General features: G+C 47.9%; 2 protein-coding genes and 1 pseudogene across 2 annotated transcripts in view; 2 read left to right on the top strand and 1 right to left on the bottom strand.

Annotated features, from left to right (window-relative positions):
* Window positions 1–589, bottom strand: part of FKBP9 (FKBP prolyl isomerase 9) — a 53,393-nt gene extending 52,804 nt beyond the window's left edge. The window contains exon 1 of the mRNA XM_002807022.6: window positions 234–589. Coding sequence (XP_002807068.1) covers window positions 234–460 — 227 coding nt within the window. The 5' untranslated portion in view covers window positions 461–589. The remainder of the gene's footprint in view (window positions 1–233) is intronic.
* A 3,860-nt stretch (window positions 590–4,449) lies between these two features.
* On the top strand, window positions 4,450–5,401 carry LOC100409156 (farnesyl pyrophosphate synthase pseudogene; annotated as a pseudogene).
* A 7,587-nt stretch (window positions 5,402–12,988) lies between these two features.
* The window catches only part of LOC144578307 (uncharacterized), a 79,089-nt gene continuing 74,527 nt past the window's right edge, over window positions 12,989–17,550 (top strand). Inside the window, exons 1-2 of the mRNA XM_078342141.1 lie at window positions 12,989–13,022; window positions 13,661–14,150. Coding sequence (XP_078198267.1) covers window positions 12,989–13,022; window positions 13,661–14,150 — 524 coding nt within the window. The remainder of the gene's footprint in view (window positions 13,023–13,660; window positions 14,151–17,550) is intronic.

Raw genomic sequence — 17,550 nt, 5'->3', positions numbered from 1 at the left:
AAGGGTCCAGTCTCGGGCGGGCGGCCTAGAGCACGTGAGGGCCGGGGGGCTCACCCGCCGCGGAGGGTCTGGGGTCCGGGAGGATCCGGGCAGCGGAGGAAGGGAGGAGCGCGGGTGCACGGGGCGGAGCTAGGGGAGGTCCGGCCGGAGGGAAAGGCCTCTCTGGAGACAGGGACGCGGGACAGCGAGAGCTGCATCCGCGGAGGCCACGCCGGGCGACAAGGGCGCGGTACCTGGAGTCGAACTTCTGGCCGTCGGGGAACGTCCCCACGTAGTGGTAGCGCACGAAGTCGCCGCTGCGCACGGTGCGCGGACACTCGTCGGGCACGAAGCGCCGCTCGATCTGCAGCTCCGCATCGGAGCCCAGGCCCGCCACGGGCGCTCCCTGCCCCGTCACCCAGAGCAGCAGCAGGAGCAGCGGCGGCGGCGGGGGCCTCCAACCCCGGGCCCTGAACGCCATCGGGGCGGCGAGGAAAGCGGCACGGGTCGGCCTGGGCGTGCGGCGGCGTTTGCAAACGTGGAACGGTCTCCCGGCCCTCCCCGGGCAGCAGCCACCACCCGCTCCCCGCTGTCGCCCGCCCCCCCGGCCACCGCTTGAGGGGAGGAGCCCGGCCTGGCCGCGCGCCGAGGGCGGGCCTGCTGCGCCCTGCCCAGCCCGGCCTTGCGATCCTGCGCGCAGCTTGGCGGGGGGTTGGCGACTCCAGGGGGGACCCATCATCCAGGGAGGGACCCAGAACTGCGAAATCCAGTCTGGGCCTAGGGAGGGCGTGTCCCCGAGCTACACACTGTGATTTTTTTTTACAAGATTTTGGCTCAAACTCGGAAGAGAAAAGCGCGGACCGCCCAGGCCCACCCGCTCGCTGGTCCCCGCCGGTCCCTGAAGACTCCGGGTTTGGGGCCGTGAGAGGCTCCTACGTGGCCGTGGATCCAGGTTCCCTTGCTGCTTTGGAGAGGGAGGGAAAATTAGATTTTATTTTTTTAAACTTAGTTACAAGGGTATTTATTGTCTACCTTGAAAGAGACTTAAACTGTCTTCGGGATTTTTTTTTTTTTTTTAAATACTTAAAGGAAAAGGGAGACGTGTATTGCGAGAGGCTCCCGTGACAGTTGTCCAGGCGCAGGTGTTTTGTTTGTTTGTTTGTTTTTTGTTTTTTTGGTTTTTTTGAGACGGAGTTTCGCTGTTGTTACCCAGGCTGGAGTGCAATGGCGCGATCTCGGCTCACCACAACCTCCGCCTCCTGGGTTCAGGCAATTCTCCTGCCTCAGCCTCCCGAGTAGCTGGGATTACAGGCACGCGCCACCATGCCCAGATAATTTTTGTATTTTTAGTAGAGACGGGGTTTCACCATGTTGACCAGGATGGTCTCGATCTCTTGACCTCGTGATCCACCCGCCTCGGCCTCCCAAAGTGCTGGGATTACAGGCGTGAACCACCGGGCCCGGCCCTGTAGGCGAAAGTTTTAAGGCGCTGTGAGGTCCCCAAAGCCATCAGTGGCCGCAGTGTGAGCTGATATTTGCACACTTCCCACATATGAGCCTATGCCAGGGAGGACTTCATCAAAGAGACGCAGATGCCGCAGGAATCCCTTAGTCAGATGCACCCTCGGCTTGGAATTGGATAATTTATTCAAACTTTGGAATAATGAAGCAAATCACCAACACTTTCTCAACTCATTTTGGAAGCAAACACAATTCTGATACCAAAACCTGGCAAAGAGAGCAACAAAAAAGAAAACTGAAAACACTGGGTACGATCTAATTTATAAATATAAATGCAAAAATGCTGAATAAAACGTGATCAAATCGAATTCGACAGTGTATTAGGCAAACTGCGGTGGCTCATACCTGTAACCCCAGCACTTTGGGAAGCCGAAATGTTTGGATCACCTGAGGTCAGGAGTTCAAGACCAGCCTGGCCAACATGGTGAAACCCCATCTCTACTAAAAATACAAAAATTAGCAGGGTGTGGTGGCACAGCCGATATATAGTCCCAGCTACTCAGGAGGCTGAGGCAGGAAAATCACTGAAACCTGGGAGGCGGAGGTTACAGTGAGCAGAGATTGCACCATGAGATCAGCCACGAAATCGCCCACTGCACTCCAGCCTGGGCGACAGTGAGACTCCACCACAAAAAGAATAAAAATAAAAATGAAAAATGAAAAAATAGTATGTTAAAGGGAAAATATGCCATTACAGGGACTACTTAGGGAGCTTCTGCAAGTTAACAAAATGTGAGTGTTCTCTGTAAGATGAAGATAAAACAATAATTATAAGATAATATAATATAATTATTAGACTTCAGGGATCAAATGAGAAACTACATGAATAACTCAAGAAAAATGTTCATTGTTCATCTGAGAGCTTATTCTAGAAATAGAACACCTATTAATAAAATTATAGGACAGAAGAAGGGAAAAAAAGCTCTAAGGTCATGTGGCCATAAACTCAAATGGCATGAGATAAAGTTCGACATCTCTGATTTTAAAAACCTGGTGGCTTTTTAAAGAGTGGTGGCTCACTCGTGCAATCCTAGCACTTCAGGAGGTTGAGGCAGGCGGATCACTTGAGCCCCGGAGTTAGAGACCAGCCTGGGCAACATGGCAAAACCCCGCCTCTACAAAAAATACAAAAATGACTCACCCCTGTAATCCCAGCACTTTGTGATGCTAAGGCAGGTGTATTGCTTGATCTCAGGAGTTTGAAACCAGCCTGGGCAACCTGGCGAAACCCTGTCTCTACTAAAAATACAAAAATTAACTGGGTGTGCACACCTATAATCCCAGCTACTCTGGTGGCTGAGGCAGGAAATTGCTTGAACCCCAGAGGTGGAGGTTGCAGTAAGCCAAGATTGCACCATTGCACTCCAGCCTGGGCAACAGAGCAAGACTCTAACTAAAAAAAAAAAAAAAAAAAAAAAAGAACTTTCTGATTGTAGTCAGTTAACGGCACTGGACCACCAAAAAGTACTTTTGCATGTCATCTTTGTATTGTCAAAAAATACCTTGATTTTGAAGTATATAACCTTTGATAATAAAAATTGCCGCATGAATTGAGACGTTCAGTTCATTCAGTTTACGTGTCCTTTGGTCCAGTCTTTGCTTCACTATGTCTCTGTGGCTTCAGGCAAGTCAGGTAAGTTTTTACTTCCACCCTTGACTGGAAAACAGATTATACTTGTCTTGCCTACTGACCTCGTGTGTAATTTGGGGAAATATCTTAGTGCTGAATTAGTTTCTAGGCTCAGGCACTAACCATATGATACATGTTAATTGGTAAGAACTTGGGATTTGAAACTTGATCATTTGAGCTAGATACCAAGAAGTCCAATCTTCATGACAACTCTGTATAAGGTCATAGGTATAATCACTACTTTAGAGAAAAAACAAACCACTCCACCCTGGGCAGCAGAGTGGCACCCTGTCTCAAAAAGAAAATCAAAAAACAAACAAAAATTAGCCAGATGTGGTGGAGTGTACCTGTTGTCCTGGCTATTTGGGAAGCTGAGTTGGGAGGATCACTTCAGCCCCGGATGCTGAGGCTGCAGTGAGCCATGATTGCACATTGCATAATCAGTCTGAGTGACAGAGCAAGACCCTGTCTCACAAAAAAAAAAAAAAATTGCTGAGCAAGGCAGCCTGCTCCTGTAGTCCTGGCTCAGCTACTTGTGAGGCTGAAGGGGAAAGATCACCTTCAACCTCATAGATGGAGGCGTCAATGAGTTGTGATTATACCACTGCGCTCCAGCCGAGGTGACAGAGTGAGAGCCTGTCTAGAAATATATATAACATAAAATAAAATAAAAGCGAACAGCTGGGCATGGCGGCAGGAGCCTGTAGTCCTAAGTACTTGAGAACCTGTGGTGGGAGGATCTCTTGAGCCCAGAAGTTAGAGTCCAGCCTGGGCAACATACCAAGACTCTGTCTCAAAAAAGTAAAAAAAATCTTGTTATTAAAAAATGCTGGCTGGGCACAGTGGCTCATAACCTGTAATCCCAGCACTTTGGGAGGCAGAGGCTGGTGGACCTCTTGAGGTCAGGAGTTCGAGACCAGCCTGGCCAACATGGTGAAACCCTGTCTCTACTAAAAATACAAATATCAGCCAGCTACTTGGGAGGCTGAGGCAGGAGAATCGCTTCAACCCAGGAGGCAGAGGCTGCAGTGAGCCAAGATCCTGCCACTGTACTCCAGCCTGGGCAACAGAGCCTGACTGTGTAAAAAAAAAAAAAAAAAAAAAAAGCCAGAAATGTTTAAAAGAGAAATGATGAATTAAAAGTATATATACTTGACCGAGCAGGAAACGGCATCCAGGAACAGAGCGCTTTGCTCCTCCCTCAGTATAAATGGAGACCAGAAATCAGATATTTATGCCCAAGAAAAGTAGGATTTCGTTCAGCACTTCTCCCAGATCAGTAGGGTACTGACTGAGGATGAGACAGGGGTCCTAGAGACAGGAGATGCTATTGCCCGGCTCAAGGAGGTCCTGGAGTACAACGCCATTGGAGGCAAGTATCACCAGGGTTTGATGGTGCTAGCGGCGTTCCGGGAGCTGGTGGAGCCAAGAAAACAGGATGCTGATCGTCTCCAGCGGGCCGTGACTATGGGCTGGTGTGTGGAACTGCTGCAAGCTTTCTTCCTGGTGGCTGATGACATCATGGATTCATCCCTCTCTTGCCAGGGACAGATCTGCTGGTATCAGAAGCTGGGCATGGGTTTGGATGCCATCATTGCTGCTATCCTTCTGGAAACATCTATCTACTGCCTTCTGAAGCTCTACTGCCGGGAGCAGCCCTATTACCTGAACCTGATCGAGCTCTTCCTGCAGAGTTCCTATCAGACTGAGATTGAGCAGACCCTGGACCTCATCACAGCCCCCAAGGGCAATGTAGATCTTGGCAGATGCATGGAAAAGAGGTACAAATCCATTGTCAAGTACAAGACAGCTCTCTACTTATTCTACCTTCCTGTAACTGCTGCAGCCACCTACATGACAGGAATTGATGGCGAGAAGGAGCATACCAATGCCAAGAAGATCCTGCTGGAGATGGGAGAGTTCTTTCAGATTCAGGATGATTACCTTGGCCTCTTTGGGGACCCCAGTGTGACCGGCAAAATTGTCACTGGCATCCAGGACAACAAATGTAGCTGGCTGGTAGTTCAGTGTCTGCAATGGGCCACTCTGGAACAGTACCAGATTTTGAAGGAGAATTATGGGCAGAAGGAGGCCGAGAAGGGGGCCCGGGTGAAGGCATTATATGAGGAGCTGGATCTGCTGGCTGCATTCTCGCAGTACGAGGAAGACAGTTACAGCCACATTATGGTTCTCATGGAACAGTACGCAGCTCCCCTGCCTCCAGCTATGTTTCTGGGGCTTGCGTGCAAAATCTACAAGCGGAAAAAGTGACCTAGAGACTGCAAGGGTGGGGAGAGTAGGCTCTCAATAAATAAGTTATTGTGTTAAAAAAATATATATACTTATAGCCGGGCGTGGTGGCTCATATCTGTAATCCCAGCACTTTGGGAGGCTGAGGCAGGTGGATCACAAGGTCAGGAGTTCAAGACCAGCCTGGCCAAAATGGTAAAACCCTGTCTCTACTAAATATACAAAAATTAGCTGGGTGCGGTGGCAGGTGCCTGTGATCCCAGCTACTTGGGAGGCTGAGGCAGGAGACTTACTTGAACCTGGGGGGGGCGGAGGTTGCATTGAGACAAGATCACGCCATTGCACTCCAGCCCGGGCAACAGAGTGCAAATCTGTCTCAAGAAAAAAAAAAAAAAGAAACTTACAAATATATGACAAACAAAAGCGTAAGTAAGTAAGTAAGTAAGCATAAGTGAACACCCGTCATGTGCTGGCCTAAAATTCTATGAGGCTCCTCACACTGAGAAGTGGAGTTTATGATTTTCCTGTAGAATCTGGATAGGTCTGCAGCTGTGCTGACCAATAGAAGACAGCCCAGTGATGGGCCGTGACTTCTGGGCTACATCATAACAGGCCATGTTGTCTCCACCTAGTTCATTGGAACACTTGCCCCTGAAATCCTGATCCCTGTAAGAAGTCTCACTACCCAGAGACCTCCATGCTGGAGAGGTCACATGCAGACTCTGTGATTGACAGTCACAGCTGAGCCCATCCCTCAGCCATCCCAGCATAGGCAGCAAAAATGTGAGTAAAGCAGCCTCTGGATTAGCCAGCCACCATATGCTCAAGTCAGCCCAGCCATTTGAGCAGTAAAAATTATGTAGCATGTGGGTAACCTCCCATATAGGCACCGAGGAATGAGAGCTAAGCAGAACCCTGGCACAGTTAGGGCTTGAGGAATATCTCACTTTATAGTGTTATTACTCAGCTATTTCCTTTTATGTAATCTTTTACATAATCATATATTAGTTTATAGAATTAGGGTTGATGAATCCCTTTATAAAATCCTCTATATATAATCATATAATAGTTGATAGTATGAGTGCCTAAAGAATATTTCCCTACATATATACCTATAATTATATCTTAGTTCATAATCGGACGAATGCCTAGAGTGGACACAGTACAGAGCATGAATTAAGGAATAAGCAGCTTATAATCAGAGGAATGCCTAGAGCAGACACAGTGCAGAGCATGATTTAAGGGAAAAACAGTTATACCAGGACAAGAATCCATGGCCCAGGCGGCAGCGTTTAGTATCGTAAAGATACCCACCGTGTGGCAGGCTTGGGGCGAGAGCCACTCCTCCTGATAAAGGAGTTGTAGGACCTTGCTCCAGTTCTTGTGGAAGGCCGCCCTCAGACCGGCAATCCACCTTGGTGACTGTGAACTCTATCAGCTCTTGCTACTGTGCTGCTTGAAAAGCATCTTCCCATAGAACCCATTGGAAGCTGCCAGAAGGTGGCGGTAACCCTGACAGCTCTGTCACTGCTGTGTGACTTAAAGCATCCTCCTATAAATCTTCTGAGAAATAGTTTGCCCATAGATAGAAGTATTGCACACTGCACGCTCCTCACTGCGCACTGCCCACCTTCAAGCCTCGGTGACCTAATGGGGGTGGACCCCTTACTGTGCACGGCCCTTGCCTTCATGGGAATGGGCCCCTTGCTGTGCACTGTCCACCTCCTGGCCTAGGTGACCTAATGGGGGTGGACCCCATGTTTTATCGCTCATGACCCTATCACTATCCTTAAAGATGACTTCACTCACTGCCCTGCCCCCGAACCTATACACAATAAATACTCAGGCTTCTGGACTTTTGGGGCCTCGCCTGACTCTGCTCATAGGTGGCTTGGCCCCCGAGCCCAGCTGTGTTTTCCTTGTACTTCTGTGTCCTGTCTCTTTATTTCTCGGATCCTGCACCTCAGCACAGCATAAGGCACACCCCACGACCCTGTGGGGCCATCAGCCTACATAGCAGACAAAGCCATGCCTCCTATATCCTGTCAAAATTCCTGACCCACGGAATTTGTAAGCATATTAGATCGTTTTACCCCACTGAACTTTGGGGTAGTGTGTTATGTAGCAGCACAACAAAGCTAAAGTCAGTATACATACGTGAAGAATTCAGAAAAGAGGAAATACAAATAAACATATTCACTCTCACTAGTAATCAAAAAAATAAAATATGGCTGGGTGCGGCGGCTCACGCCTGTAATCCTAGCACTTCGGGAGGCTGAGGCAGACAGATCACCTGAGGTCAGGAGTTCAAGACCAGCCTGGCCAACATGGTGAAACCCTGTCTCTACTAAAAATCCAAAAATTAGCCGGGCGTCGTAGCACATGCCTGTAATCCCAGCTGGTGGGGAGGCTGAGGCAGGAGAATCACTTGAGCCCAGGAGGAGGAGGTTACAGTGAGTCCGGATCACACCACTGCACTCCAGCCTGGGCCACAGAGCAAGACTCTGTCTCAAAAACAAAACGAAAACAGAGAGTGTACTTTCACTTGTGCCAAAGGCTGCATCTCCCCAATCTATAGATTGTTTCTCAGAAAATAAAAGGTCTCCATTTCGTCAAAAGAAAAGAAAACTAAAATAATGAAGTACTTTTTTTTTTTTACTTCTCAAGTTAGTAAGATTAAAAAATAAATACAAGACATATTGTTACTGAAGAACAGGGAAAATGATTCTTTCACATCCGGACAGTGGGTCTGTAAATCGGTGTAGCATTTAAAGACATGCATGAGTTTTTTGATACCAAGTAACAGAACTCCCGATTTCAGTAAGGGAATTAAATATATATATATTTGAGGAATACCAGAGGTTTTCACTCAGTTGAGGGGTTGTATCCAATTCAAAGAAATGCCAGGTTTCCCCTGCTAGGAGGAGTTTGGGAATCTCCAGAACTAGCATGGCTGCTTGCTGACGTTCTCTATCTCCATTTCTTGTTTCTGCATCTCTTTGTACATGGGCTTTGCTCTAAGATGCAGAAGATACTGTCTTCTGTCACATGTTAAAAAACAATGCCCGTGACATCTCCCGACTTGGGTATCTCGCGGCTCCGTTGCCACAAGGACACGAGGTCTTTCCCAGCCTCAAGGTGTTAAATGACTGGCTTGGACTGGAGCCCTGACCACCAATCAGCTGTGAGCTGACCAATGCTTTGGAGTGCAGACATTACCACCAGGGCCCACCCCTATTGTTTGGATATCATTCCCCAGAAGGGGAAACCACGAGGAGTTAACAGTAACTTGTAGAAAAATTTGACCATATGTAAAAAAAGCTCTATGAATCAATGTAAGCTTGACCCAGTAATAACATTTCTACCAATGTATCCCAAGGAAATAATTAAGAATACATGCAGAGATGCAGCTGTAAGAATATTCTTTACAGTATCATTAATAATACAGAAAAGTAATCTAAAATGGAACTGTTTCCATTAATTATACGTCTACACAGCCATAAAAGTAGTGTTATAAAAACATACTTATTGATATTGGAAAATGATCATTTTTAAAAGCATATTAGGAATTGGTATGATGATTATAATCCTGTTTCTCTAAAAAAAAAATGAAAGTACAAAAACTTACCAAATAAGATACATATATAAATATAATAGTGGTTAAAATATAACAGTTGTGGAGTTAAAGAAAATTCTTTTTTTTTTTTTTTTTTGAGAACAGATCTTGCTCTGTTGCCCAGGCAGGAGTGCAGTGGCGCATTCATAGCTCACTGTAGTCTAGGCCTCTTGGGCTTAGGGGGTCCACTAGCTTCAGCCTCCCAAATAGCTGGGACCACAGGTGCATGCCACCATCCCTGGCTAATTTTTTATTTCATTTATCTGTTTATTGAGGCAGAGTCTCACTGTAGCTCAGGCTGGAGTGCAATTGCCCCATCTTGGTTCACTGCAACCTCCACCTCACAGGTTCAAGTTATTCTCCTGCCTCAGCCTCCTGAGTAGCCGGGATTACAGGCGTGCAGCACCACACCTGGCTAAGTTTTGTATTTTTAGTAGGGAGAGGGTCTCTGTATGTTGCCCAAGCTTGTCCTGAACTTCATGGTTCAAGAGATCCTACTACCTTAGCCTCACAAGGTGCCGGGATTACCAGCATGAGCAACTGTGCTCGGCTAAGACAAGTCTTTTGTGAATTTTTTAATACATTCCAAATATTCTGAGCTTTTATAGTAAACTTCTTATGTAAAAAAAGGTGTTTAACGGACATGAAAATGATATTTTTATAAGAATATGTAGGTCAGACGCTGTGGCTCACACCCCTGTAATCTCAGCACCTTGGGAGGCTGAGGCAGGCAGATCATGAGTTCAGGAAATTGAGACCCTCTTGGCCAACGTTGTGAAACCCCATCTCTAGTACAAATAAAAAATCAGCTGGGCGTGGTGGTGCATGCCTGTAATCCCAGCTACTCAGGAAACTGAGGCAGGAGAATTGCTTGAAGCAGGGAGTCGGAGGTTGCAGTGAGCTGAGATCACACCACTGCACTCCAGCCTGGTGACAGAGTGAAACTCTGTTTCAAAAAAGAAAAAAGAATATGTAATGAAAAGGAAAAATACTATATATTAGATGATATATTGTGTGAAAAACCTGGCTTCCAAATAGTATTTACATTCATGATATTTTTATAAATAAAATTGTAAGTATGTGTAAAAACCCAGAATAATATATTTAGAATACTACATTTTATTTATTAATTTTTAAAATTTAATTAAAACAAATTATTTTTCGAAACGGAGTTTCGCTGTTGTTACCCAGACTGAAGTGCAATGGCGCAATCTCGGCTCACTGCAACCTCCGCCTCCTGGATTCAAGCAATTCTCCTGCCTCAGACTCCCAAGTAGCTGGGATTACAGGCACGCGTCACCGTACCCAGCTAATTTTTGTATTTTTAGTAGAGAGGGGGTTTCACCATGTTGACCAGGACGGTCTCGATCTCTTGACCTCGTGATCCACCCGCCTCGGCCTCCCAGAGTGCTGGGATTATAGGCGTGAGCCACTGTGCCCAGCCAATTTTTTAAATTTTAAAGTTAATGTATTATTTTAAAATTTTTAAGTATTTAGTGATACAATATATTAGATGATATATTAGGTGAAGAAGCTGGCTTCCAAAAAGCATTTACATCATGATACTTTTACAAATAAAATTATAAGTGTGCATAAAACCCCCAAAGAATATACTTAGAATATTAACAGCGATTTTTAAATTTTTTAATATTTATTATATTTATTCAGTTTATCAGCTGAAGGACATTTGGGTTTTTCCATTTTTTGGTTATTGTGAATAATGGTGCTATGAGCATTTGTGAGCAAGTTTTTGTGTGGTCATATGTTTTCATTTCTCATAAAACGAGAATACAGTTGATCCTTATTCAAAGACACCCTATTTGCAAATTTGCCTACTCACAGCAGCTTATTTATAACCTCAGAATTGGTATATTTGGCGTTTTTGCATTTTGTGAACATTTGTGTAAAAAGAAACTTGAGTAGGAAAATTTGTGGAGCCAGGGATAGTGGCTTGTGCCTGTAGTCCCAGCTACTCAGGAGGCTGAGGCAGGAGGATTGTTTGAGCCCAGGAATTTAAGACCAGCCTGGGCAATACAGTGAGACCCTGTCTTTAAAATCACAAAAAAATAAAAACACCATCAAAATATACAGTTAAGATCTATACATTTCACTTTATACCTCAATTTTTTTAAAAAAGAGAAAGAAATGGAGGCCGGGCGACGGTGGCTCACGCCTATAATCCCAGCACTTTGGGAGGCCAAGGCGGGTGGATCACGAGGTCAAGAGATCGAGACCATCCTGGTCAACATGGTGAAATCCTGTCTCTACTAAAAATACAAAAAATTAGCTGGGCACGGTGGCGCATCTCAAAAAAAAAAAAAGCTAGATTATATATCGATCAGTTGAAGGAATATCGTGACCAAAGCCTTGCAGAAACCTAACCCAGAGTTTCTCCTAAAAGCAATGGTTCAGTGTTTGCTAGTTCAGTATTTGCTTCATAACATAATTACTCATACAATGAGAACCGACAGTTTGGAGCCAGGCGCGGTGACTCACACCTTTAATCCCAGCACTTTGGGAAGCTGAGGTAGGTGGATTACTCGAGATCAGAAGTTCAAGACCAGCCTGGTCAACATGGTGAAACCCTCTCTCTATTAAAAATACAAAAATTGGCCGGGCACGGTGGCTCAAGCCTGTAATCCCAGCACTTTGGGAGGCTGAGGCGGGTGGATCACGAGGTCATGAGATCAAGACCATCCTGGTCAAAATGGTGAAACCCCGTCTCTACTAAAGATACAAAAAATTAGCTGGGCATGGTGGTGCGTGCCTATAATCCCAGCTACTCGGGAGGCTGAGGCAGGAGAATTGCCTGAACCCAGGAGGCGGAGGTTGCGGTGAGCCGAGATCGCACCATTGCACTCCAGCCTGGGTAACAAGAGCGAAAACTCCGTCTCTCTAAAAAAAAAAAAAAAAAAAAAAAAAAATACAAAAATTAGGCAGGTGTGGTGGCACACACCTGTAGTCCCAGCTACCTGGGAGGCTGAGGCGGGAGAATTGCTAAAACCTGAGAGGCGAGGTTACAGTGAACTGAGATCCCACCGCTGCACTCCAGGCTGAGCAACAGTGCTAGAGTCCGTCTCAGAAAAAAAGAAAGAACTGACAGTATCTAGGGGTGGAATTTCTGGGTCATATGAAACTCTACTGGTAACCTTCTGAGGAGCTGCCAAAATTCTGCCTTATAGTTTTGTAGGCTGAAAAAAAATAATCTGATGTCCAAGATGACCAGAGGAATAACACCTGTTCCCCTCTCCTAGCCAGTGGTCTCTCTCCTGAGTGCTGTGACTTAGTTGGGGAGAGGAATAAATACAAAAGAAAAAGAAATAAACAAGTCAAAGGACATAATTACAGGTGGGTTGATGTGGCTCCCTGTGATTTCTCTTATGGAGGTGTGCCCTAATTCACAGTGTTTCCGACACAGACAGAAGGTAGTGGCCATTTTTGAACTTTCTCTTTGTTCTGCTTTTTTGGTTTTGTATTTTACTTTTTCCTATTTACTTTTTTTTTTTTTTTTTTTTTAAGACTGACTTTCACTCTTGTTACCCAGGCTGGAGTGCAATGGCGCCATCTCAGCTCACCGCAACCTCTGCCTTCTGGGTTCAAGCGATTCTCCTGCCTCAGCCTCCCGAGTAGCTGGGATTACAGGCACGTGCCACCGTGCCCAGCTAATTTTTTGTATTTTAGTAGAGACGGGGTTTCACCATGTTGACCATGATGGTCTCGATCTCTTGACCTCGTGATCCACCCGCCTCAGCCTCCCAAAGTGCTGGGATTACAGGCTTAAGCCACCGCGCCCGGCCTACTATCAACTATTATATGATTATATAGAGAGGATTATATAAAGGGATTCTTCAAGCCCTAATTCTGAAAACTAATATATGATTATATAAAGTATTACATAAAAGGAAATAGCTGAGTAATAACACTATAAACTGAGATATGCTTCAAGCCCTAACTGTGCCAGGGTTCTGCTTAGGTCTCCTTTCTAGGTGCCTATGTCGGGGGTTACCCACAGCTGGTTTTACAAGTGTGAGCCACCGCGCCTAGTCCTAATGCAAAGATTCTCAACAAAATGGTAGGAAAACAAGTTGAACATCTTATTAACAAGGTAATACACTATGACCAAATGGAATGTATTCCTGGAATGCAAGGATGGTTCACACACACAAATCAATAAAGGTAATATGCCACATTAACCTATTTGCACCTGCTTGCTGCAAAACCAGAGGCCCAGGGAAGGGGTCCCTGTAGATTCCACATGAGTTTTAGGATTGGCTTTTCTCTTTCCGCAGAAAAAAAAAAGTCAGTGGGATTTTGCCAGGGATTGCATTGAATGTGGAGATCACCATAGGGGTGGTAACAACACTTAAGTTTAAGATTAAAAACATTTTTATTAAGGGTTTAGCTAATTGGTGTATAACAAATGCTGTGTATGGTAGCTTCTGTTTTCATCTCCAGAACCTATACTTTGCTGAATACAACATACAGTGACCATGTTTTAAGTATGGATCACAGGATCTGAAAAGGTGGAGAATTTATATGCTGAGTATTACTCTCTTCCAGAATTGGATGAATTCTGCTATTTGAGCAGCTCCTGTGTGTCTGGTCACTGGGGACATAGAAACAGGACTCGCACAGGACTCCTTGTCCCTGGCGGGAACCTCAAGGGGGCAGTCCCGGCCGGGGAGCTGGGTGTGGCCGGGCGGGAACCGGGAGGCTCCCACCCAGGGCCCCGCCTTGCCTCGGCTCCAGCCGCCAGGGGCGCTCCGGGCCCAGGGCAGCACGGGGGCTGGCGGCTGGGCTCAAGCTCCGTGCACCGATTCGGGGCCGGCCGCGGGGAGGCGGGGATCGGGCGACCGGAGGCCGGGACTTCGGCACCCTTCGGGGGAGTCGCGCAGAGAAAGCGCCCTCTTGGCCGCCACCAGAGCCGCGCCGCGGAGACGCCGGATCGGGAGCTGCAGCAGCGCCGGGAGCAGAAGCGGCGGCGGCTCAAGCACCTGGAGTCCTCGGGCGTCTGGAGCCTCTGAGCCGCCGTCCGCGGGGCGCCGTGGTGCGCGCTGGGCCGGGCCCTCCAACCCCGGGAGCAGCAGGGGGCGGACCCGTGAGGAGCCTGGTGCCTGCGATGGGACTTCAAGTCCTCACTGGGTGGGGAGCGAGGTAGGGAACCGCCCACCCTGGAAGGCGCCCTGGAGTCGGTGGCGCAGGTGGGCGGGGCCAGGCCCCGCGGGGAGGGTGGTGTAGGTGGGCGGGGCTCGGCCCCGGGAGGCGGTGGCGCAGTGGGCGGGGCTCGGCCCGGGGAGGCGGTGGCGCAGTGGGCGGGGCCAGGCCCCGGGGGGGGTGAGGGTGATGTAGGTGGGCGGGGCTCGGCCCGGGGGCGGTGGCGCAGGTGGGCGGGGCTCGGCCCGGGGAGGCGGTGGCGCAGTGGGCGGGGCTCGGCCCCGGGAGGCGGTGGCGCAGTGGGCGGGGCTCGGCCCGTGGAGGCGGTGGCGCAGGTGGGCGGGGCCAGGCCCCGGGGGGTGGGGGTGATGTAGGTGGGCGGGGCTCGGTCCGGGGAGGCGGTGGCGCAGGTGGGCGGGGCTCGGCCCGTGGAGGCGGCGGCGGCTGCTCTTCTCACCCCCGCTTTGTTGTGGGCGTCGGCTTTTTCGGGGGAGCCAAGAGTTGCTGGCGTTCGCTTGGCGTTTGTGGACCCAACAGGCAAGTTCAGCTGAGCCCGCTGCCCCCGCATTCCACCCCTGAGTTCCCTGGGCCGCCAAGATATGGAGAAACCCGGTCCTCCTCGTCCTCTGCTGTGGAGAGGGGAGAGGGCACCGGTCCTGCAGAGTTAGGGTGGCGAGGCGGGGAAGGAGACAGTGGGCGCTGCCAGGTAGAACAGAGGTGCACCTGTTCTCTCCAGGGTCCAGGGTGGGCAATCAGGGAGCCTGCTGCCGCTCGGCGCCACGCGGAACTCGGTCCCACACTTGGGAGGCCCTGCGCTCCCGGAGCCCCAGGGAATTCAAGGAGGGTCCAGATGACTGGGAGAGTGTGGTGAAAAAAATACTCAGACTTAGGGAAAGGAAATATGGCTTCCCTCTAGCCGTCTAGGTTCTTCAGCTGGGCCACAGATTAAATTGTCATTAAGCGGGAAAGGCTGGGAAACAAACCTCTCCAACAGCGAACTGGGAAGAAAGTGGTGATTTATTCGGCCACGAGCTGCTGACGCTTAGACGCCTAACAGCTGAGCTCCCCCAACAAAGAAAATCCTTGCCCTTTTAAAGGCTTACAACTCTAGAAATTACACGTGAAAGGGTCTTGAATCAGGAACTAGGCATGGGGTGCGTGACTTAGGTGGGGGTGTGATCCTGGTTAAGTAAAAGCAGTGCCTTCTGGTAAGATGTCCCGTACCGTATCCGTGAGCCATAGACTGTGGTTAGCAGGAGTCTTATCCTTAACCCGGCTGGCGGCGCTAACCCCCTGCTGACTTCTAGCTTCTCCTTTTGAGATGCAATGTAGAAGGCTGAAGAGGATTGAGTCTCCTTCCTTAGTAAGACAGATTAACAGGATAAATCTATTTTTACATACCCATGCAATGGAGGGGCACAAGAGTGGGAGACTGAAAGAAGGGCCAGGGAATAGGGGTGTGGGCCTTTTGGGGGCGTGGTGGAGACAAATTATGGAAGGGTAAAGGGACAAAATGTATGATGAATAAAGGTTGCTTTGTTAGGCTCTCAGGTGATAAAAGTTGTCTCCAAGCAGCCTTCTTTCTGATACAGATGCCTTTACTCATGGAAATTTCCTTTAAAGATGAAAATTTCTCTTTACAAAAGGAGCGGGAGTCTTTTAGGCAGTTGTGGGAGAGGTGAAGTTTTCCTGTGTTGGCTGGTTCTCACTTTCTTTTAGCTCAAAGTCATCAATATATCAGGGTGGAGTATTTTGGTGTTAGGGTGGCATATTTTGGTGTGGCGCTTTCTGGTCTCCTGCAGTAATGGGGTGGTCTGTCCTGAGCCCCAAACTAAACCTCAGGTGGGAGGTTGCATTAACACTTCTTTCCCTTCTTTTCAGGTTCTGTAATTATCCTTGGAAGTCAAACTTTTCTATTTCTTTTTTCTTTTGAGACGGAGTCTCGCTCTTGTTACCCAGGCTGGAGTGCAATGGCGCAATCTCGGCTCAACGCAACCTCCGCCTCCCGGGTTCAGGCAATTCTCCTGCCTCAGCCTCCCGAGTAGTAGCTGGGATTACAGGCACGCGCCACCGTGCCCAGCTAATTTTTTGTATTTTTAGTAGAGACGGGGTTTCACCATGTTGACCAGGATGGTCTCGATCTCTTGACCTCGTGATCCACCCGCCTCGGCCTCCCAAAGTGCTGGGATTACAGGTGTGGGCCACCGCGCCCGGCCAGAAGTCAAACTTTTCTAAGTGTTGACCTGAAGGAAAAAACAGAGGCAAAATTAATTAATTTAAAAAATTGATATAAGTAGAGAAGGTCTTGGGGGCCAAGTTTGAGAACCGCAATCCAGCAGCATAGGTTCCAGTTGCTCTGAATATGCAGCAGTTACAAGTGGGTGTCTCTGTTTCTTGGGTTTGTGTGTTGGTTTTGCAAGGAAGGGGAGGCTCAAGGAAACTTCAACAAGTGGGTTTATAAAGGAAAAGATGAGGCAGTTCCTAAGTTATTTACTAGTTTATATTCAGAGGACATAGGGATTGATTGGCTATACATTGTCTTTGTATCACAAATTCCAGGAACAGGAAGATAATGGGTGAGGGAAACTACAGGGATGCAAAGGAAGAGCCATGGCTCCTAGGGTGTAGGTTGGGTGGCACATGATGAAGTCCCATATTCCTGTCTTTCTTGGCCTGATACATTTTGTACCTCACATAGTTCAGACTGCTATGAGCTGTTTTTCTTTGATCATTTCTCCCGTTTGTTCAAAATCTTTCTCTTCAGAAAGTGTTACTGGAAAGGGATCCTGATCCGGATCCGAAGAGAGGGCTCTGGAATCTCGCACAAGAAAGAATTCAAGGCGAGCCCATAAAGTGAAAGCAAGTTTATTAAGAAAGTAAAGGAATGAACAATGGCTATTCCATAGACAGAGCAGCCCCAAGGCCTGCTGGTTGCCCATTTTTATGGTTGTTTCTTGATTATATGCTAAACAAGGGGTGATTATTCATGCCTCCCCTTTTTAGACAATATAGGATACCTTTCTGATGTTGCCATGGCATTTGTAAACTGTCTTGGTGCTGTTGGGAGTGTGGCAGGGAGGACGATCAGGGGTCACTCTCATGGCCCTCTTGGTTTTGGTGGGTTTTGGTCAGCTTCTTTACTGCAACCTGTTTTATCAGCAAGGTCTTTATGACCTGTATCTTGTGTTATCCTCCTGTGTCATCCTATGACTTAGAATGGAATGCTTTAACCATCTGGGAACTCAGACCAGTAGGTCTCAGCCTCATTTTACTAGATGCTAAGAAATAATCTACTAAAAATGGGTTTCAGGGTACTTTGGTTTGAAGGTGGGGTTTCACCAGGGACCTGCCCCTGTTTGCCTAGAATTTCTCTGCCTCCTGCCTTTGTCAGAAGGAGTCC

The sequence above is a fragment of the Callithrix jacchus genome, chromosome 11 (genome assembly GCF_049354715.1).
Source record: "Callithrix jacchus isolate 240 chromosome 11, calJac240_pri, whole genome shotgun sequence".
NCBI classification, from domain to species: Eukaryota; Metazoa; Chordata; class Mammalia; order Primates; family Cebidae; genus Callithrix; species Callithrix jacchus.
Note: the sequence above shows the minus strand (reverse complement) of the source record. Positions and strands in the feature narration are given on the sequence as shown.